Source organism: Bacillus rossius, chromosome 1 (assembly GCF_032445375.1).
Source record: "Bacillus rossius redtenbacheri isolate Brsri chromosome 1, Brsri_v3, whole genome shotgun sequence".
In the NCBI taxonomy this organism is placed as follows: domain Eukaryota; kingdom Metazoa; phylum Arthropoda; class Insecta; order Phasmatodea; family Bacillidae; genus Bacillus; species Bacillus rossius.
Window position 1 is genome coordinate 18,644,397 of NC_086330.1, and position 21,387 is coordinate 18,665,783.

The 21,387-nt window shown below is 42.2% G+C and overlaps 1 protein-coding gene across 6 annotated transcripts in view; it reads right to left on the reverse strand.

Annotated features, from left to right (window-relative positions):
- The window catches only part of LOC134532714 (sodium channel protein para), a 163,247-nt gene extending 142,445 nt beyond the window's left edge, over positions 1-20,802 (reverse strand). For 4 of the 6 annotated variants that reach the window (XM_063369525.1, XM_063369507.1, XM_063369498.1 and 1 more), the window contains exons 1-4: positions 20,489-20,802; positions 16,004-16,036; positions 7,533-7,688; positions 2,963-3,168 (exon numbers count right to left, since the gene is read on the reverse strand). In XM_063369525.1, coding sequence (XP_063225595.1) covers positions 2,963-3,168; positions 7,533-7,688; positions 16,004-16,036; positions 20,489-20,632 — 539 coding nt within the window. In that variant the 5' untranslated portion in view covers positions 20,633-20,802. The remainder of the gene's footprint in view (positions 1-2,962; positions 3,169-7,532; positions 7,689-16,003; positions 16,037-20,488) is intronic. The other 2 variants (XM_063369516.1, XM_063369534.1) reach the window with 1 other exon arrangement.
- Positions 20,803-21,387: the final 585 nt, after the last annotated feature.

Genomic DNA, 21,387 nt, shown 5'->3' on the forward strand with positions numbered 1-21,387 from the left:
TAGTTTTCAATTTCCTTTAGGATAATAAAAAGAACCTGTTAGATATATTTACAGTTATTTTGTACGTCCCAGTTGTGTTTGAAGTCCTAAAAATAATAAAAATGTCGAAGAATAATAAAAGTTATTACTTAAATCTTCTTGTATTTTTATATTATTTTATTGGCAGTAATTTTTTTCTAACAATCTAACAAGAGCTGAACTCTACTTTTCAAGGGACAAGACAGCATCATTAACAAAATTTAAGACAGTTGATTATTTTGTGACTGAGCATACTAAATTCATTTCCTTCAATTCCCATGGTGATAACAATACAACTATTTAATATCAAAGCTCACAAGCTGATTAAAGATGATGTCCTAAATATGATTTATTTTGAAGTTTGTAAATATGAGTTGTATTGATGTTTCATTTAAAAAAAAAAGGATCCATTCATTTTTATATCTTAAATTTATTCTTTTGTTCACCTTAAATAAATGATGTGATTTACTTTTCAACTTTTTTTTCTCTTATAAATACGAGATTAAATATTTTGCTCTTTTAAATTTAATTTTACAAAAAAACAACATTTCTCACGTTTCGTGTTGTATGCCAATCTTAGTTTCTCAAATTTCGTGTATTTAATTTGAAATTCTGCATAACTTTAAATAATTATTTCTGAGAACTTTCAAAACCAATTAAAAATTTCATAGTTTTTGTTCTTGATATAAAACTCAATTCTGCAAGAGCTGCTACAGTACATTTACGTGATTCAAGACCCGAATACGCAGGTAATTATTTTTTTTTATGTTTATTGAAGAGTAGATTGTAAATGATCTGGTTTACACGTCGTAGTGTTTATTCCAGTATGGTATCCAAAGTCATTTATTCACAGTATATATTAGTTTAATGAAAGTTCAGTAAAGTTATCACAAATTTGATCGTTTCATTTGAATACAATAAGAGTATGTGCAAAATTTCAAAAGTTTATTTTATTACAAAAAAAATAATTTGTCATTTGAATAAAAATAGCAGGAATAACTTCGGTATTTCTCAGGGTCAAATATTGATGAGGTAAACATGTTTTAACTAATAATATTTTATTTTCCCACATAAATATTAATTCTTTATTTTAATGTAGCATTAAAATGATAATTTATGAGTATGTATATTAAAAATTTGTCTATAATTTTTAAGCCTAACATCTCATTAGTATCAGTACTTTTTTGTTCTTTAAATGGCTATGAATCACTTCAAAGTCTATTAAAATGGCTCGCATACGTGCACACCAAGCACTTATCATAGTAAATTAATTTTCAAACTTTGCTGCAAATATTACTACTGTGTTAAAACTATTAGTACCAATAATACATTATTACCTGAAGCGTAAAATCTGCTGCTAATTTAGTAGTTATCATGTAGACTCAATAAGGTTTTTTGAAACAGAAGAAAGAGAAAATCTTTTCTGTCATCTTGTGAAGTGGTCTTTCAGAATTTTTTGGTAACGGTAGTCATGCTAGTAAATTTTGTACAGGCAAAACAATTATCGTGTCCATACAAGTGACTCTGAATAACTTCATTAATAATTTTCTCTTTAAGAAGAAGTTGCTGTCTTAAATTTAAGGTAAATATAAAATATGTAACTGTGGATTATATAAGTAAAATATATATTTTAATTATTCAAAGCTGAACTTAATTATTTGAAAATTTACAGTTTATGTCTACATATAATCGAACATTTCTGGGGTTGCTATGCATATTTCCAAATTGCAATACCGACCTTGAAAAGAAAAAAAAATCTTGAAAAGTAATTTACAAATATACAATTTCACATGTCTGAGATACAAACATAGTGAAATAAAATCATTGCTATAATGTGTAATACGAGTTATCTTTAAAAATGCAGAAGTAATAACATATAGGTTGTTTTACTTAATAATAATCACAAAATAAAAACCAAATTTCGTTGAAGTATTGGTTTTTCATATCAACATAAAAAAAAGTCACATATCTTAGCTCAGGGGTAGTTTCCTTGATATCATAAAAGTTTTGGCGAAATGCGCCACTTAAGCTCTCACACATATCCCTTTGAGTTGATCAAAATTTTAGCGCGTTAATATTTTAAAATCCCCCATAGTCTTACATTCCAGCGTTAAATTCTCAAAACTTTGAGATAAAGCATTTGTTGAAACATCCAGCTCTGTATGAGTAAATATTGGACATGTATTGCTTATTCTATGACACCAAGAGTAAAGAAAACACAAACTCTGCTACTGTCACCTAACAATTCTAAAATGGTATTTTTGTCACTATCAATTTCTAAATACTTAATCAAATGCATTTACCAGACTGACAACAGGAGAGCACACACAGGAGTTTAACACAGATAGGACTAGCACTACTACTATGAAAACTGTACCTAAACTAAACAAAAAAGCAACAACTGCCTTTACACAAAATAGCGTAATTTGCCAAATAAGCTATATTTACCTAAGTCTGAATGCTAATAAGCATTGTAATATTTTTAAATTTCAACTCAAGTATATATATTTTAAGAACAGAATAGATTTCAAGTTTATTGTGTTATGACAACTTACGAACGAATAATTTTATTAATTTTCTTATAAATAGAGTTTGCGAAATGCTAGGGTTCAATAGTGACAACTGTTTACAGGTATTTTCTACATATTTTGAGTAATTTTCACACGAAATCTATTTGACCTACAAAGAATATAAGGTCAAATATTGATCTACTAAATAAAAGTTTATTTTATAACGGATGTATGAACAGCATTCCTTATTAAAGTTACACACAGTTAATTAAAAAAATATTTTTTTGTTTTAATGAAATACTAGTTTTACAAACCAAACTTCAGAGAAAGTGAAACATTCTCCTCGGCAAAGACACGGCCAGAGAGAGAGAGACAGACAGACAGAGAGAGAGAGAGCTAGCGCGCACAGAGACACGAACGACAGTCATACTTACTCCGTGGACTCGATGGTGGGGGTGGGGTCCATGATCATGAAGATGCAGTTGGTCAGAATGGTCGTGATGATGAACAGGGAGAACAGGGGGTGGACCAGGATGTATATCGCGACGCGACGGATCGGGTTGAAAGGGTCCAGTATCCACATGGCGTCGGTCGCGCTGAATCGGAAAATGTCCTTCCCCTTGCTCACCACCACGAAGGTCTGCAACAGGAGGGGAGGGCGTCAGCTGACCGCTCTCACGTGGTTCCAGTTACCTTGTTCACTTGCTCTCCGTGCTTGCCACAAGACACCGTCCAAAACAGGCAAAAACCAACACAAATACTGAAAGGAAACAAATACAAAGACACTATATAAGAAAAAATATAACTAACGTTGTTCAATTGCTCTCAGTGCTTGCCAAAAGACACCGTCCAAAACAGGCAAAAACAAACACAAATACTGAAAGGAAACAAATACAAAGACACTATATAAGAAAAAATTTAACTAACGTTGTTCACTTGCTCTCAGTGCTTGCCAAAAGACACCGTCCAAAACAGGCAAAAACAAACTCAAACATTGAGAGAAAATAAATACAAAGACACAATATAAGAGAAAAATTTAACTAACGTTGTTCACTTGCTCTCAGTGCTTGCCAAAAGACATCGTTCAAAGTCGGAAAAAACCAAAGGCAAACATTGAATGAAAACAAATACAAAGACACTATATAAGAAAAAAATATAACTAACGTTGTTCACTTGCTCTCAGTGCTTGCCAAAAGACACCGTCCAAAACCGGCAAAAACAAACGCAAACATTGAGAGGAAACAAATACAAATACACAATGTAAGAAAAAAATGTAACAAATTAGGATCCCAGGATCCCAGAAATATCAAGCAACTAACTGTATTCGCCGTTAATAATATATGTGACAAAATGCTTAGCTAACGTAAATTTTGGCCAAAATACAAAGGTAAAATACACTTACAGTAATAAATCTCTAAAACTTTGTAACAATTATTGCTATGATAATACACCGCGTTAACATGGTTTATGACCTTGGAGATGTTCTTATAGAGGTAAAGTGGAAATTTCAGGAAAGTATTCTCTCTAACAATCATATTGTTACGTTCGTAAGCAGGGCTGCGGCGCGCAGGTGCAGCGCTAGCTGGCTGACATCAGGTGGCCGCCGCAACATGAGACGTGCCGCGCGCACCTGGGTCACCGCTTCCCCTCCCTCCAGCCCTCAGCTCCCCGCGCAGCGCTCTTAGCTTGACATACGAAACCAGGCAGCTGCGGAGTTACGCGAGCCACCGACGCGTGTTTCGAGAGAATTCTGCCGTCGGGTCGGCGTGGAATGACGCGACTGGCCCCATCCGCGCTCGTGAATTCTAGAAGGGCGCCTGGCCCGATATATAAGCCCGGGACGCCGGCCTCCGGGTGGAGTTCAGCTGGGAGCTGGGAGTTTTCCCGCGGCGGAGTTTCCGGGGCGATAGTGCCGTGGGTGCGGCAGAGTGGCGAAATCCTTGGACGAAGGTTCCAGGGCAGGGAGTGAGTTCAGTGGAGTCGGGAGTTTTCCCGCGGTGGAGTTTCCGGGCGATAGAGCGGCGAAGTCCCTGGACGAAGGTTCCAAGGTGGAGAGTTCAGTTCCGGGTGATAGTGTCGCGGGCGCGGCGAAGTTCCGAGCGAAGCGTCGAGTGGATCCTCGGCGAAGGGAAGTGTGCGGCGGCGGCGGAGTGCGGAGACGGAGGTCCGCGAGGGGTGCTGCGGCAAGAGTTGCGCCAGAGGTGCGGCCCAGCGAGGTGTGCGGTGTGTGGAAACGAGTGACTGGGGAAGCAACATTTTTAAGTGCCATTGATTATTAGGCATTACGGAAGATTATTTGTCAGTGATGTAAATAGTGGCAGTAAATAAAGCTGTGTGGTAGTAAAATGTTTAATTGGGCTATCCCTTTACGAACCCGGTCGTAACAATATATTAGAGAAAAAAGATAGGCCTACAATTGACATTGGCAGACATTGCCTTTTTTTTTAATTCAAGCATGTCAGAAACAATAAAGTTTATTATTTTTATCGTCGTATAAGATTATCTACCTGAAAAAAAAGGAGCGCGTGTAACTCAATACACATGATAGAAGAGAAACTTCTCTGGCAATTTAAACCTCGACTCGTAAGTAGGTATATCGTAAGGGGTGAAACGGCAGAGAGAGAGAGAGAGAGAGAGAGAAAGAGAGAATGAAGACAATTCTAAAATTAACACAGGGTGCGATTTTTGGCATTCGTTGCTTTATCAATTAGTTTTGTATTAATGAGAAATTTTATTATATTAAAAATAAATTAATAAGCATGAACTAGCGAAATTATTACTCATTTCAAAATTACTGCTCAGGATGTCAATAATAATTTATCAATAATGATTAATTAGCAATAAATATTACTCACTATTTGAAATACGCACACTATGTGTTACCGTTTCTTCAAACAATTCTGCAATTCAGAAAGAAAATATAATAGCTAGTGCTATTTATGCGGGAAATGCCAGGACTGTCTCAACAGCGCTCTCTACGCTGCTGGTTGATAAAGGAGGAACGAGACCGCGCTGGTAACAAATTTAAAATTCTAGGTATTCACAGCTGACTGTATAGAATTACTACATCTATTTTCTAAAACAAGCGCATGCTACACAACAAGCTACACTCTCTATCTTATTCTTTCGTTCTTCTATCTTCCTGTTCTATTTTTTTTCTTCTCTATTTCAGGTAGATTTCAGAGAGTGTAGCTGTTACTATGGTGTAACTTTCGGGAAATATTTATATAGTTTTTAGTTTCGTGGTCCATAGACCCCAAAATCATTGTCAACTCAAACGTTTATATATATGTTTATATATATACATATATATACATATATATATATATATAGTGGACACGATTTTGTCGCAATTTTTCACAAATCACTTCCAAACTACTACATAAAAACAATTAGTGGAAAATCTCGATCCAGTTTGTTAATGGTCAATATCCGACCAAAGGGGCAGAAATGGTGAAGGTATTTGAAAAACAGAAAAATCGCTGTAACATATCACATCCGTTTGAATGAATTATAACTCGTAAGAGTATTACCCAAATGTTTTGTCTGAAAACTTTTTTTGATTCGACCAACCATAACTGCAAAAAGTTTAAAAAAACAAGGTTTAGAAAAAAATAATAACTTCCTTCGTATGCACAACATCAAATTTGTATATTCTTTTTTTATAAATCTTATAATTTTTATCTAGAACATTAGTCGGAAATAATTTTTGATTAGAAGAACCATTCCTGCAAGAGGTTGAAAAAATAAGGAGTATAATTTAAAAAATAATTCATAACTCCCTTAGTAGTGACACTATCAAATTCGTTTGAATTGTTTCTATATATTTTAACTTTAATCTTACACTCTAGTCGGAAACAATTTTTGATAAGACGAACCTTCGTTCTAAGGGGTTGTAAAAATAAAGTGTATAATTTTTAAAAAATTAAATTAGTCAGTACCATGTACACTATTAAATCCATTCTGTTTTATTGTAAAACCTAAAATTATTATCTATAACTATAGTGTTAATTAACTTTTTATACGACGATAATTTCTGCAAAGGGTGGAATAAACTGGAGTGTAATGACAAAAAATTCATAACTCCCTTCGTAGGCGCACAATAAAATTCATTCAAATTGTTTGTAAATATTATTACTTTTATCTAAAACATTTGTCTGAAACAATTCGAGATAATACAAACAATTGTTGTAAAAGTGTTAAAATAAATTGGGCTTTAAATTAGAAAATAAATAAAACCTACCTACAATGTAAGCCTACTCTATCGTATTAATATTTATTTTTGTGTAAATATTGGTTGTTATGTACATTAAGTTCTTAAAATGTTCGAAGAGTTTATAGAAGTTTCCAAAACATTTCCAGAAGAAAAATAAGTACTTCGATATCTTCCTACACCTATAGGCTGTGCGAAAGGGATTTTTTTCTAATATAAACGGTATCGTGAATGAATTGTTCGAACATAATAAAGACCTAATATGAATTATTGCTATTGAAATCCTAATCGGATTTTAATTGCTCTAGATACAATCGAAATCAGATCTTAATTGCTCCAAATATAATCCTAATCTGATTTTAATTGGTAGAAATACAATCCTAATCGGTTCTTAATTGGACAAAATTCAATCCTAATTGTATATTAATTGTTCGAAATACAATCCTAATAGGTTCTTAATTGTTCCAAATACAATTCTAATCAGTTCTTAATTGTTCGAAATACAATCATAATCTGTTCTTAATTGTTCCAAATAAAAACCTGTACTGATTTTAATTGTTCCAAATACAATCGTAATCAGACATTAATTGTTCTAAACACAATCCTAATCGGTTCTTAATTCTTCCAAATACAATCGTAATCGGATCTTAATTGTTCCAAATACAATCGTAATCGGATCTTAAATGTTCTGAATACAATGGTAATCGGATCTTAATTGTTCCAAATACACTGGTAGTGGGGTGGTAATGGTATCTGTGAGCAGTGCAGGCCAGCCGGGCGCCGCGACTCACCCTCTGGTTGTGGTAGTAGCCGTCGATGTCCTCGAGAGGAACGGACGACAGCTCCGGAGGGAAGCCGCCCTGCAGGCGGACGGGGAGAGGCGCCCCTTGCTCCAGCGTGGGGTCGGGCTGAGGCCCCTCGTCCTCGTCGTCGTCTTCGTACCGGACCTGCTCGCACACGGCGCTCCGGTCAGACCGCCCCTCAACACCGCCCCTTCGACACCGACCCCTCAACACCGCCTGCACAACACTGACCCTTCCACACCGCCCCCTCAACACCGAACCTTCAACACCGCCCCCTCAACAACGCCTGCACAACACTGGCCCTTCCACACCGCCCCCTCAACACCGCCACCTCAACACCGACCCTTCAACACCGCCCCCTCAACACTACCCCCTCAAGACCGCCTGCACAACACTGACCCTTCCACACCGCACCCTCAACACCGCCCCTTCAACACCGCCTGCACAACACTGGCCCTTCCACACCGCCCCCTAGACACCACCCCCTCAACACTACCCCCCCAACACCACTCCCTCAACACCGCCTGCTCAACACTGACCGTTCAACACCACCCCCTCAACACTGCCCCCTCAACACCGCCTGCACAACACTAACCCTTCCACACCGCCCCCTCAACACCACCCCCTCAACACCACCCCCTCGACACCACTCCCTCAACACCGCCTGCACAACACTGACCCTTCCATACCACCCCCTCAACACCGACCCTTCAACACCGCCCCCTCAACACTACCCCCTCAAGACCGCCTGCACAACACTGGCCCTTCCACACCGCCCCCTAAACACCACCCCCTCAACACCATCCCCTCAACACCACTCCCTCAACACCGCCTGCTCAACACTGACCCTTCAACACCACCCCATCAACACTGCCCCCTGAACACCGCCCGCACAACACTGACCCTTCCACACCGCCCCCTCAACACCACCCCCTCAACACCACCCCCTCAACACCACTCCCTCAACACCGCCTGCACAACACTGACCCTTCCACACCGGCCCCTCAAAACCGACCCTTCAACACCGCCCCCTCAACACTGCCCCCTCAAAACCGCCTGCTCAACACTGACCCCTCAACACCGCCCCCTCAACACCACCCCCTCAACACCACTCCCTCAACACCGCCTTCACAATACTGACCCTTCCACAACGCCCCCTCAACTCCGCCCCCTCAACACCACCCCCTCAACACCGCCCCCTCAACACCGCCCCCTCAACACCGCCACCACAACACCGCCCCCTCAACACCGCTCCCTCAACACCACTCCCTCAACACCGCCTGCACAACACTGACCCTTCCACACCGCCCCCTCAAAACCGCCCCCTTAACACCACCCCCTCAACACCACTCTCTCAACACCGCCTGCACAACACTGACCCTTCCACAACGCCCCCTCAATTCCGCCCCCTCAACACCACCCCCTCAACAGCGCCCCCTCAACACCGCCTCCTCAACACCGCCCCCTCAACACCGCCTGCACAACACTGACCCTTCCACACTGCCCCCTCAACACCGCCCCCTCAACCCCACACCCTCAACACCACCCCCTCAAAACCACCCCCTCAACACCACCCCCTCAACACCGCCTGCACTACACTGACTCTCCCACACCGCCCCCTCAACACCACCCCCTCAACATCACCCCGTCAACACCACCCCCTCAACACCACTCCCTCAACACCGCCTGCACAACACTGACTCTTCTACACCGCCCCCTCAACACCAACCCCTCAACACCACCCCCTCAACACCGTTCCCTCATCACCGCCTGCACAACACTGACTCTTCCACACCGCCCATTCAACACCATTCTCTCAACACAACCCCCTCAATACCACCCCCTCAACACCACTCCCTCAACACCGCCTGCACAACACTGACTCTTCCACACCGCCCCCTCAACACCACCCCCTCAACACCACTCTCTCAACACCGCCTGCACAACACTGACCCTTCAACAACGCCCCCTCAATTCCGCCCCCTCAACACCACCCCCTCAACAGCGCCCCCTCAACACCGCCTCCTCAACACCGCCCCCTCAACACCGCCTGCACAACACTGACCCTTCCACACTGCCCCCTCAACACCGCCCCCTCAACCCCACACCCTCAACACCACCCCCTCAAAACCACCCCCTCAACACCACTCCCTCAACACCGCCTGCACAACACTGACCCTTCCACACCGCCCCCTCAAAACCGACCCTTCAACACCGCCCCCTCAACACTGCTCCCTCAAGACCGCCTGCACAACACTGACACTTCCACACCGCCCCCTCAACACCGCCCCCTCAACACCGCTCCCTCAACACCGCCTGGACAACACCGCCCCCTAAACACCGCCCCTTCTACACCGCCCCCTAAACACCGCCTGATCAACACTGACCCTTCAACACCACCCCCTCAACACTGCCCCCTCAACACTGCCCCCTCAACACCGCTGCAAAACACTGACCCTTAAACACCACCGCCTCAACACCGCCCCCTCAACACCGCCCCCTCAACACCGCCTGCACAACACAGACCCTTCCACACCGGTCCCTCAACACCGCCCCCTCAACCCCAAACCCCTAAACACCACCCCCCTCAAACCACCCCCTCAACACCACTCCTTCAACACCGCCTGCAAAACACTGACCCTTCCACAACGCCCCCTCAACACCGCCCCCTTAACACCACCCCCTCAACAGCGCCCCCTCAACACCGCCCCCTCAACACCGCCCCCTCAACACCGCCCCCTCAACACCGCCCCCTCAACACCGCCTGCACAACACTGACCCTTCCACACAACCCCTTCAACACCGCCCCCTCAACCCCACCCCCTCAACACCACCCCCTCAACAGCACCCCCGCAACACCACCCCCTCAACACCACTCGCTCAACACCACCTGCACAACATTGACTCTTCCACACCACCCCCTCAACACCACCTCCTCAACACCACCCCCTCAACACCGCCTGCACTACACTGACTCTCCCACACCGCCCCCTCAACACCACCCCCTCAACATCACCCCGTCAACACCACCCCCTCAACACCACTCCCTCAACACCACCCCCTCAACACCGCCCCCTCAACCCCACCCCCTCAACACCACACCCTCAACACCACCCCCTCAACACCACTCGCTCAACACCGCCTGCACAACACTGACTCTTCCACACCGCCCCCTCAACACCACCCCCTCAACACCACCCCCTTTAACACCAACCCCTCAACACCACTCCCTCAACACCGCCTGCACAACACTGACTCTTCCACACCGCCCCCTCAACACCACCCCCTCAACACCACTTCCTCAACACCGCCTGCACAACACTGACTCTTCCACACCACCCCTTCAACACCGCCCCCTCAACACCGCCTGCACAACACTGACCCTTCAACACCACCGCCTCAACACCGCCCTCTCAACACCGCCTGTACAACACTGACCCTTCCACACCGTCCCCTCAACACCGCCCCCTCAACCCCACCCCCTCAACATCACCCCTTCAACACCACCCCCTCAACACACCCCCTCAACGCCACCCCTCAACACCACCCCCTCATCACCACTCCCTCAACAGCGCCTGCACAACACTGACCCTTCCACACCGGCCCCTCTAAACAATCCCTTCAACACCGCCCTCTCAACACCACCCCCTCAACACCACTCCCTCAACACCGTCTGCACAACACTGACCCTTCCACAACGCCCCCTCAACACCGCCACCTCAACACCACCCCCTCAACAGCGCCCCCTCAACACCGCCCCCTCAACACCACCCTCTCAACACCGCCCCCTCAACCCCACCCCCTCAACACCACACCCTCAACACCACCCCCTCAACACCACTCGCTCAACACCGCCTGCACAACACTGACTCTTCCACACCGCCCCCTCAACACCACCCCCTCAACACCACCCCCTTTAACACCAACCCCTCAACACCACTCCCTCAACACCGCCTGCACAACACTGACTCTTCAACACCGGCCTCTTAACACCACCCCCTCAACACCACCCCCTCAACACCACTCCCTCATCACTGCCTGCACAACACTGACTCTTCCACACCGCTCCCTCAACACCACCCCCTCAACACCACCCCCTCAACACCACTCCCTCAACACCGCCTGCACAACACTGACTCTTCCACACCACCCCCTCAACATCACCCCCTCAACACCACTTCCTCAACACCGCCTGCATAACACTGACTTTTCCACACCGCCCCTTCAACACCGCCCCCTCAAAACCGTCTGCTTAACACTGAACCTTCAACACCACCCCCTCAACACTGCCCCCTCAACACCGCCCGCTCAACACCGCCCCGTAAACACCGCACCTTCAACAGTTACTCAACACTACCATTCCTTGACAACTCCAGGAAGTTCATGATCGTAGTGCTCTTGCGTATCATGTTTCATCTGAGGTTTCGAAAACAATTATCAGCTGTAAGTTCGTAATTATGATCACTTACGCGACCTCTCACAGCTCCAACATAACGTTTACTAAATATCTGGTGAGAAAATTGGTGACCCATGCCACAAATGGCAAGAGAACTACGAGAATAATTTAACTGGTTGAAAAAAATTCCTTGAATAATAATAGTGGCTACACACACGCGAAGATGCTGAGGCGGGGTTTGTAGCATCAGGGAGGATAAAGATAAACCTGGAATTGTCAGGGAAATTTGAGATTTTGGAAAAGTCAGGGAATAGTCGTAGACAAATGCTCTTACTGCATCGCTAACTCATTAACTGGGTCACGCATATATAGTATCTGTGTTTAGTCTTTGTTACAATACTGGTGGGTCGAGATAATTTTTGTGCAGTGCTGTATATTTTGGTACGTGACACTAGATTCCTCGAAGTACGATGACAGAAAATCTAATTTGTTTACTGTTTCTAGGCTTTTGTTACTGAGTAAACAATTATGTCATGAAACTGAAAAATGCGTAGGTATTTTGGTTTTATGACAGTCTATGGAAGAATAGAGCGCCAACCTCTTAGTTGGTTATATTAAAGGGAAACATTGCATTTTTATGAGTGACATTCTATAAGCAGCCTGAAGATATCAGGGAAAAGTCAAGGAATTCTGTTTGTGTGTTTTGCTGGACACCCTATGACGGTTACAAAACGCACGCTGGTAAACAAGGATGGACCTTTTTTATCGATTACTTTCAATGAGGTGAAGAAAAAAATATTTCTTTGGATTAAATAACATTTACTTTAAAAATGCCAATTAATTTTAAAAAATGTTTTGACTAAAAAGTTTGTTACTCCTACCGGTATATTTAGTCGTCTCAATTCTGTAATTTTTTGGTAGGACAAAATTAGTTTTGTTGTGTATCATGTTGTTTACTTTAGCAAATACACGTTTAACACGATTCTAACAAACTTAGTTGGATCGTAAATCAATTTTCTGTGCGAGGACTGTTTCTAAGCGTGCACTCCCAAAATTAAATAGTGATAATTACTCCTATTCACCTTAATTTGACCTAAGGTCAGGTCAGTGTGTGTGATAATCACTTGTTATTGGGTTTTTTATATAATTTTTAGGAAGCTTTTATTAAAATAGTAGGTTACTAAAACTATTGATGCCATATGTGATAACAATGAAGGCAGGCTATCACAATTTTGGCTTAAATAATTATCCTCAGTTAACGGTTAGTCATTCAAGGTTAGGTGAATTAAATTCCCTGATTCATTTTTAAATCCCGCTTGTCATAATTAGATATTTAGCAAAAGGTTTTTTTACAGTATCCAACGAATTTTATACACAGTCAGAAAGGATTAACTAAATAATGAGTAGTATTTAACTTTGAAATTACTCATTCATGTACGATCATGTTACTGTAAGCCATAATACTCTTACAATCACTAAAATAACAAATATTATTGTCACAGAAAAAAGCAATAATCGGTTCCACGTGACACTTCATAAGGTAAAACGCCAAGCTTACAGTTGACTGCATACAATACAGCCTGTAAATTAGCAATTCCATTTAAAATATGCTCAATTATAGCAACGCAAAACAGTTTACTAGAAGTCTGTCGTTTCACGTTTACAATAAATTTTTCAGTCTACGATTACATGCAATCCAAATCTTTCATCCTTACGCTTAGAAGATATTATGTATATTTGTTTGTGATTAGGTCGTACTAAACATTCAGTAAAATATTTTCCACTTTTGTTTTTATCATGCAATATCGTTCCGTTACTTAACTTTTCGTAAGTATTTGCATGAGGAACAGATAAAAAAAGTTTAGTAGGTTATTAATCATAATAATTAAAAGTAAGCATCAACTCCATACATATTACTGATGAAGCTTTTAACTTTATTCCCACGTGTCTGGTTAAAAAAAATAGATTACTTCTAAAGCACTGTGTGTACAGATATTTAATGATAAAAATAGTTTTACTTGAATTCTAGTACATATCTAACATTTTATATTAGCTATGCTTTAACTGAAGGCCAAAACTCTAAAACACTTCAGTTCCTGTCCCAATCACAGAGGTAACTTAAACACATAATAATATAAAATCAGCCTAATTTTAAGATGGGCTCAGAGTGGAAAGTTTAAAAATTGTTTCATACCAAAAAATCCACAAAATTTTCTTAAATGCATTTTCATGCATACTTATTTGCCGGTGTCAAACATATATTTAGGCAGGTGGATTATATGTTAGTGTCATACACGTTAAGGATTTTATAACGCGTCTTTATTCGTAATTACAATCAGTAGTTACCTTTCCGAGCAAACTATAATCTTGGAGGCATTATAAAATGCAACCAGAAATGTTTTTCTCAATCCAATTTTTCATTTCCTAATTTCCCGTAGACCACTAGTATTAAGACAAATTTTAAATGTATTAGAGTTTAAGCCTTCAGTTAATTTTATGTGGACACTATCTGTGTTGCCTGAAAAACATCATGAAATGACGAAGGTACAAATAATTATCATCCGTATGTGTGCGAGTTTTTAATTGTGTGTGCTTAACGAATGTGATCAGCAGCAGTGTATTTAACGTATTTCAGCATTGTACATGACTGAAAACACAAGCAGTCTGATATATTCCCATACGAAATTCCATGCAAATAATGATTTTTTCAAAAATGCACCTCTCTGAATTTTCGTAGCACATTGAATGCTAGAAAGAAGAACTGGATTTGGTAAACATATCTAATACCAAGCAGTCAGTCGATGCTACATTTTTTACCCAGTCGTTTTATAAATACCAGGTTATTAAACTCTTGTGACGAACTATTACTAAACTAAAAGTGCATTACAATCTTTTTTTTTAAATACAGTTTCAACTAACGTTCCAACGTGTTGAAATCTGTCACTCAAAATTTTTAACATGGTTCTATATCACTTACATATTATAACATTCTGCGCTCTAACTATATTGCATATGCGTGCCAGAGCTCTACGCCTCTTGCTAGCGTAATGCAGCTAAGTTACGGCTGCTAAGGAGGAATACATAAAGCGTGCAGGATGCAGTCCCAAGCTTTGGCAAGCAGCGATGTGACGATGTCTGCCAGACCTTCTCTGCATTTCTGTGTTCGAGTAGCTACACAGAATATCAATAGCATGGCCGTAAAAAGCACTTCTGGTTACAGGTTCGGCTCGCCTACAAATCCTTCGTGGTATTAATGATCTCGTTCACGAGAACAAAAAAATGCTAAAATTTGCCTCACTTCCAAAGATATTCTGTGTACCTGTGTTCTGTGAATGTTGTCTCTTGTAAGCTGTATGCAAATAATTAAAACCTTCTCATGTTATTCACGTCTGAGGCTAGCCCAACAAGCATAGCATGAGATAAGTATTGTTCGTTGATTTATATCAATAATTAATCTAAGAAAAATTATTGTTTTACAATATTCCATAAAGTTAATTATGAACAACATTTTGAAACATTTCTGGAAATGTTAATTATTGTTAAACGATCTGTGAGAAAGTCAAATAATTTCCAAAGAAATGTTATTGTAAGTCAATTCGTTGCTAGTTAAATTTCACGGTGCTTCTGATACAGCTTAAGAAGAAACTGTTGTATAGGAAGAAACAAAAAAAAAAGCGAAAATAAAATACACATGAAGTACTTAAAAGCAGCAAGCAAGTGGGCGAAAGGAAGTTTCAAAAAAATTCTCCACATACTTTGATTTATTCATTTCTTCATTGGTTTTTTTTATTTTTAATATTTTTGTTTTATGCTTAAAATTATGAAGAATTATTATAAGTGTAAGAAATATATATCATATAAAATTGCATTACTTACAACTTTCTTAATAAATTAACAATGTCAATCATTTAACCAAAAAAAAAATAATACTTGTGCCCAAAAAATAAAAGCATGTGGACACAAAAGTGATTTGTTTTGAAAAAACCTTGAAAATCAATTTAATATCAAACAGCAGATAAAATCAGTTGTGATGGGGACCAAGCGTACAAGAGCAAAGTCTTACTTCATTTTTCTTTTTCCTTCGTCCCATATATCCCTGCAAGATGAGAGAACGTAAACATTTTACAGACAGACAGTAAAATAAACACAAATAGTTTGAAAAAAAAATTATTACAAATAAAACATGTAAGTTACTTGACAAGAAGAAGAGTGAAAATAAAAATAAATCCAGCACTGTTACTTTTGCTAAACACCGAATTTAAATACTCACACTAGCAACATTTAGGCCAATAATTGCCAAAACACACAACACCAATCTACAGCACAATTTTAAAGTATATTCTACCTAATTTATATGATTATATCTCAACAGTTATTTCTAATTTGTAACGAGAATTAATCGAATAGTGATTCGTGTATTATAACAACAAATAAAATAAAATTCATTATAGTATCACAACATAATTACTCACATAAATGCAAAGCGACAGACATTCTCAATGACACAGTGTGTTAACCATTAAACACTTACCAACAATACAGAGAGCAATATTAATTATACATATACACTCGCAAACTAAACAGGTATATAGGAAAACGTTTTACAAGCTTCACAATAGCTACTGACTTTAAACACTACAGCCTGTATTACGTGCTTGAAGAAACTGATTTTAGCAATTTTTTTTCATGTTTGCAAATAAACAAATTTTATATTTGCATGAGTTAACGTGACATTTCTAAAACTGTTGTAATGGAGATAAATGCTACGCGGTGTCTAAACAACTTCGTTGTGAATTAAATAGCTCCATTTCTTGGTCAAAATATTTGTCTCGCATTACACTGATAATTAAAACTATAGCTATAAGAAATGTAAAATATGTAAAATTATAACCGTAACATTTAAATTTTAAAGCCATGGTGTATTCACGTTCATTAGTAGAAATTCCAGCAACCCAAATGGTACATACAGTTTCTTGAAAAAAATTTCGTTTTGATAATGGCGATAATTTCCACTAACGGTTCGATCAACCCAGGCGTATTTAAGACAGAAAGCAAACATTTAGCAGCGTATTGTAAAGAATTTACCGTGAAGTACAGCGGTGTCGTTGCTTACTATTAAAACGCGTATTTGGTAAATGTATGTCCAGAAATCTAGTCTAGCCTACGCAAACCACCAGTAAAATATTTTTTTTTTTTGAGGGAGAGTCAGTTAGTGTACTCTGCTTCAGGTCTCAGCTCGTCAAAGGCCACGAAAGATACATATATATATATATATGTGTATATATATTAACATGCTTTAAACTGTGAGTCTTTGCAGCTTCTTTTACAAACCATCACAATTTTACCCAGGCAATGATGCTGACAAGTGCTTAGCCTATCTGAACCTACAGAACCATCAGTCGGGCTAAAATTGGACTGTCCTTTTTCAAATCTTCTGTGTAGACGAATTGAGGTTAGGCCCGGGTTTATAATCTACGCAAGAAACGCAAGAAGAAATAATGATAAGTAACGACGTTTTTTAATGGCCAGTTCATAAATTATACAAGACGCAAAAAACGCAACGGCGGCAATGACCAACTTTCAACGTTTTGTGTTTCCGCTATCTATGTTTGAATTGAAAATTTCCAAAAACTTTCAAATGGTCGGACGTTGTGTGTATAGAACTTTACGAATTTAATTTAACCACGCAAATCCCGTTTTCACTTATTAAACTATTGCAAAGTGAAAGAAAATGAACTATTTGGAATTTCAAGCACTTTCGTGAAACAAAAAAAAACGAAGAAGAAAAATGTTTCTGCAATTTTACAGTTTCAAGTTGTAGGGTTACTGATGACTTCCGAATTGGCATGTTTAATTTAATGCCGTAGTTTTCTTACGTTTGTTGTCTGTTGCGTCCGTGCGCTCATGCGTTTCTTACTAAGTTTAAAACCCAGCCCAAGAGAGTAATATGATAATATTTGTACTTTATCTGGCTTTACAAAAGTGGTTTGCAAATTGGAACATTTGTTCAGCATAACAGCTGTATAGTGGTTGAACATGCCGTGCTTGAGTGTAATTACTCCCGTTATGGCTGGAACATCCCTAACCGAGCTCTCTAGTGCCATAGAAAAATGGATGCGCCATTCATCGCAACTTTTATGTGTTTAAGGAGAAGCTACAAAAAGAGGTTGAGGCTACCCATCCCGGCATCATTGCCCCCACTCATCCTCAACCTAATTAGGATATCTCGTGGTTGACTCAGAGGAATCCCCATCCTAAGAGTTTCACGAGACGCTTTACCAAGTCTACCACACCTCTGGGACTCCTCAGACAACCCAGAGAGTCCGTGAACTGGGCGAGGTACATTCAATTTCTACCAGCTGTCCAGACTAGTGCCGAAGCTGTTTCGCCGCTCGCTTCGCCCACCCGTCATCAGAGATGGGACTCCTCAGGACGTGCTCTAAGCGATCAGAGCCACCAACTGCCAGTGCGAGTCCTCACCATGCGACCTGGGTCGGTAGGGAAAACCTCAGCAGGGAGTCCCAGCATCAAAAAGGGTCACTCCGCACTAATTCCTAGATTCTTCATGCACTTGCGGGCTTATACGATCTGACAGCTCGTGAGCTGCTACAGTAGCTCCCCCACTTGGAGACACAGGGGATGCCTGGGAAACTGGTCACGTAGGGCCAGCCCCTCGGATACTCCGTCGGCTCCGGCGCCCCAAAAATTGTAGCATTATTTCCACCCAGTTATGTATTGTTTCCAAAGCAGAAGCCTTGCCCAGACTTGCCTTTCCCATTTCACCATTGGTTCTTTACAGTGATCCGAGACTTTTGGGACTCAGTGGCCAGAGGGCCTGGTAGTGCTGATCCCCTAGGTAAAGTTTACAAACCTTCTGCCATTTCCTGCACAAAGGGCTTTTCCATCTCATCAGATACCTCTTCCCAAAATGTGAGGCTTTATATTGACATCCGTGCATCTTTCCCGTAACCCTATTGGATTCTGCCTCGGATACTAGAGCCGGCAACAGCCCCGACACCTCAGACGGCAGTCACTTTCTCCCGAAGGAGTCAGGACCACTCCCAAATAAAATTGTAACAGTAATTTAAAATGAAAATTTTCTGTTGATTGTCCCAGGTTTCAAGATACAACCACTCTTGGCCTCAGGGTCACCAAGATCGGGTTTCAAAGCGCCAATTAAAAAAAAACCCAGCTGGGTAGCGTCTGTTAACAGGTATCATTCAACGAACTGTGGATGTCTGTATGCTATCTATCACTGTTCTATCGTTTAGTCATATAAATTTCTAGATTATTCTTAGGGTGATTGACAAGGTTCTGCTTTTGACACTAGTCACTGGCTGCTTTTAAAGTTATCTTCAAGCTAACTACTGACGAATATAGAGTTAACGTTGAACAGTTTAGATGGAAGACATAAGAAGATGACAACGTATGGAAAAAAGTTTCTTGAGGGCAGTAATTCCGTGTGTGGCTGCTTCTTGGGTTGATATACTACGAGTCACTGTTACGCTTTGTGCTCGATCTCTTCAAGCTCAGATTCGTAATTCTGGGACAATAACTCAAACAAACATGTGTGGGTACGAACATTAAATCATTGGTGGCATTCCGAATTCAGAAACGAACTCTGCTTGGCTGGACGTCTTTAAAATACCTACAGCATCCAGCCGCTCGACAAACGCCCTCTTATTTCATCAGCCACCTTCTTGGCAAAGCACTTATCGTTCAACTACTGACCATATCATCCAACCCATCGCTAAGCCAAGAGCCTGTTAAACTTTACCGGAGAGACTTCTGGACGCAGAGAAATCACTTTTGTAGACGCCAGCAATTTAAAAAAAAAAAGCTTCTTTAGGAAATTCACCAGCAGATTCGCTGGCGAATTAAGAAACCAGCCCAAAGGCAACTGAAGCAGCGTCAGGTTGATCACATTAAGGCCGGTGTCACGCTATGAGGTTGAACAGGAATGGTTGCCAGTTTCTAATCATTCATTGCTCCTAGAAAAATTGTTAAAACGTTTGATTTTTAGCAATTTACTTACTACATTTTTTGAGAGGCATGCATTGTGCACCCTAAGTAAGAAATGAAGTCGAAATAATATTGAGCCTAATCCTCGGTGCAAATTTTAGGCGCAGCAGCAGAAACGAAAGAAACGCATCGTGCGACACGAGTTTTAAGTTCGTTTCTAAAGTGAAAAAATATTTCTTGGAACATGCGACACGCTTCTTTCGTTTTCTAAAGCCATGGAACTACGCGGTCGCTGTACAGGGTCCTATTTGGGTGATACAGCCCGGAGAAAGCCTGCACACCTGTGTATCTTTTATTAATAACGTTTAGACGTTAACAATGACATTAGAGCCGATAAGTCATAAAAAGGTAATCATCTGGACACGAAGCGTGCCACTTGCCACGTGCGAGAAACTAAACGATGGTTTGTCTGAAGTAGGTACTTTTAGAAGGGAAATTCTTCCAGACCTCAAGCACGTAAAGCAGCCGCAAAAAGATGGCGACCTTGTGCGGAGGGGGGAGGAAGGGGGGAGGGGGGAGCACCAACCTCGCCCTCCCTCTTCTTCTCGAGCTCCTTGAGCTTGGCATTCTCCTCGGCGATGCGCGCCTCGATGGCGGCCAGCGACTCCCTCGTGAACGGACGGAACAAACTGCGCTCTTCCTCCGAGATGGAGTCCGAGTCGTCGGACATGGCGGCAGCTGGGGGGCGGCTCCTGGGGCCGCCGCTAACAGCCTGGGGCAGCGGTCCGCGCCGAGGCCGCTGGCGGGGGCGTGCGCGCCGCTAGCCCCTCACCTACTGCCTCCTGCTGCTGGGGCTGTGCGGCGCGCCGGGGGGTCGCCGGGCCCCGCTGGTTCATGTCCGACCTGCGGCAACATAGAGCAGCAATCACGAAAACCTGTCGTTGTCTAGAGCCCTCTCAGCTGCTGCCTCCTGCTGCTGGGGCTGTGCGGCGCGCCGGGGGGTCGTCGGGGCCCGCTGGTTCATGTCCGACCTGCGGCAACATAGAGCAGCAATCACGTAGACCTGTTGTTGTCTGGAGCCCTCTCAGCTGCTGCCTCCTGCTGTTGGGGCTGTGCGGCGCGCCGGGGGGTCGCCGGGCCCCGCTGGTTCATGTCCGACCTGCGACAACATAGAGCAGCAATCACGTAGACCTGTCGTTGTCTGGAGCCCTCTCAGCTGCTGCCTCCTGCTGCTGGGGGTCACCGGGCCCCGCTGGTTCATGTCCGACCTGCGACACCATAGAGCAGCAATCACGAAAACCTGTCGTTGTCTAGAGCCCTCTCAGCTGCTGCCTCCTGCTGCTGGGGCTGTGCGGCGCGCCGGGGGGTCGTCGGGGCCCGCTGGTTCATGTCCGACCTGCGGCAACATAGAGCAGCAATCACGTAGACCTGTTGTTGTCTGGAGCCCTCTCAGCTGCTGCCTCCTGCTGTTGGGGCTGTGCGGCG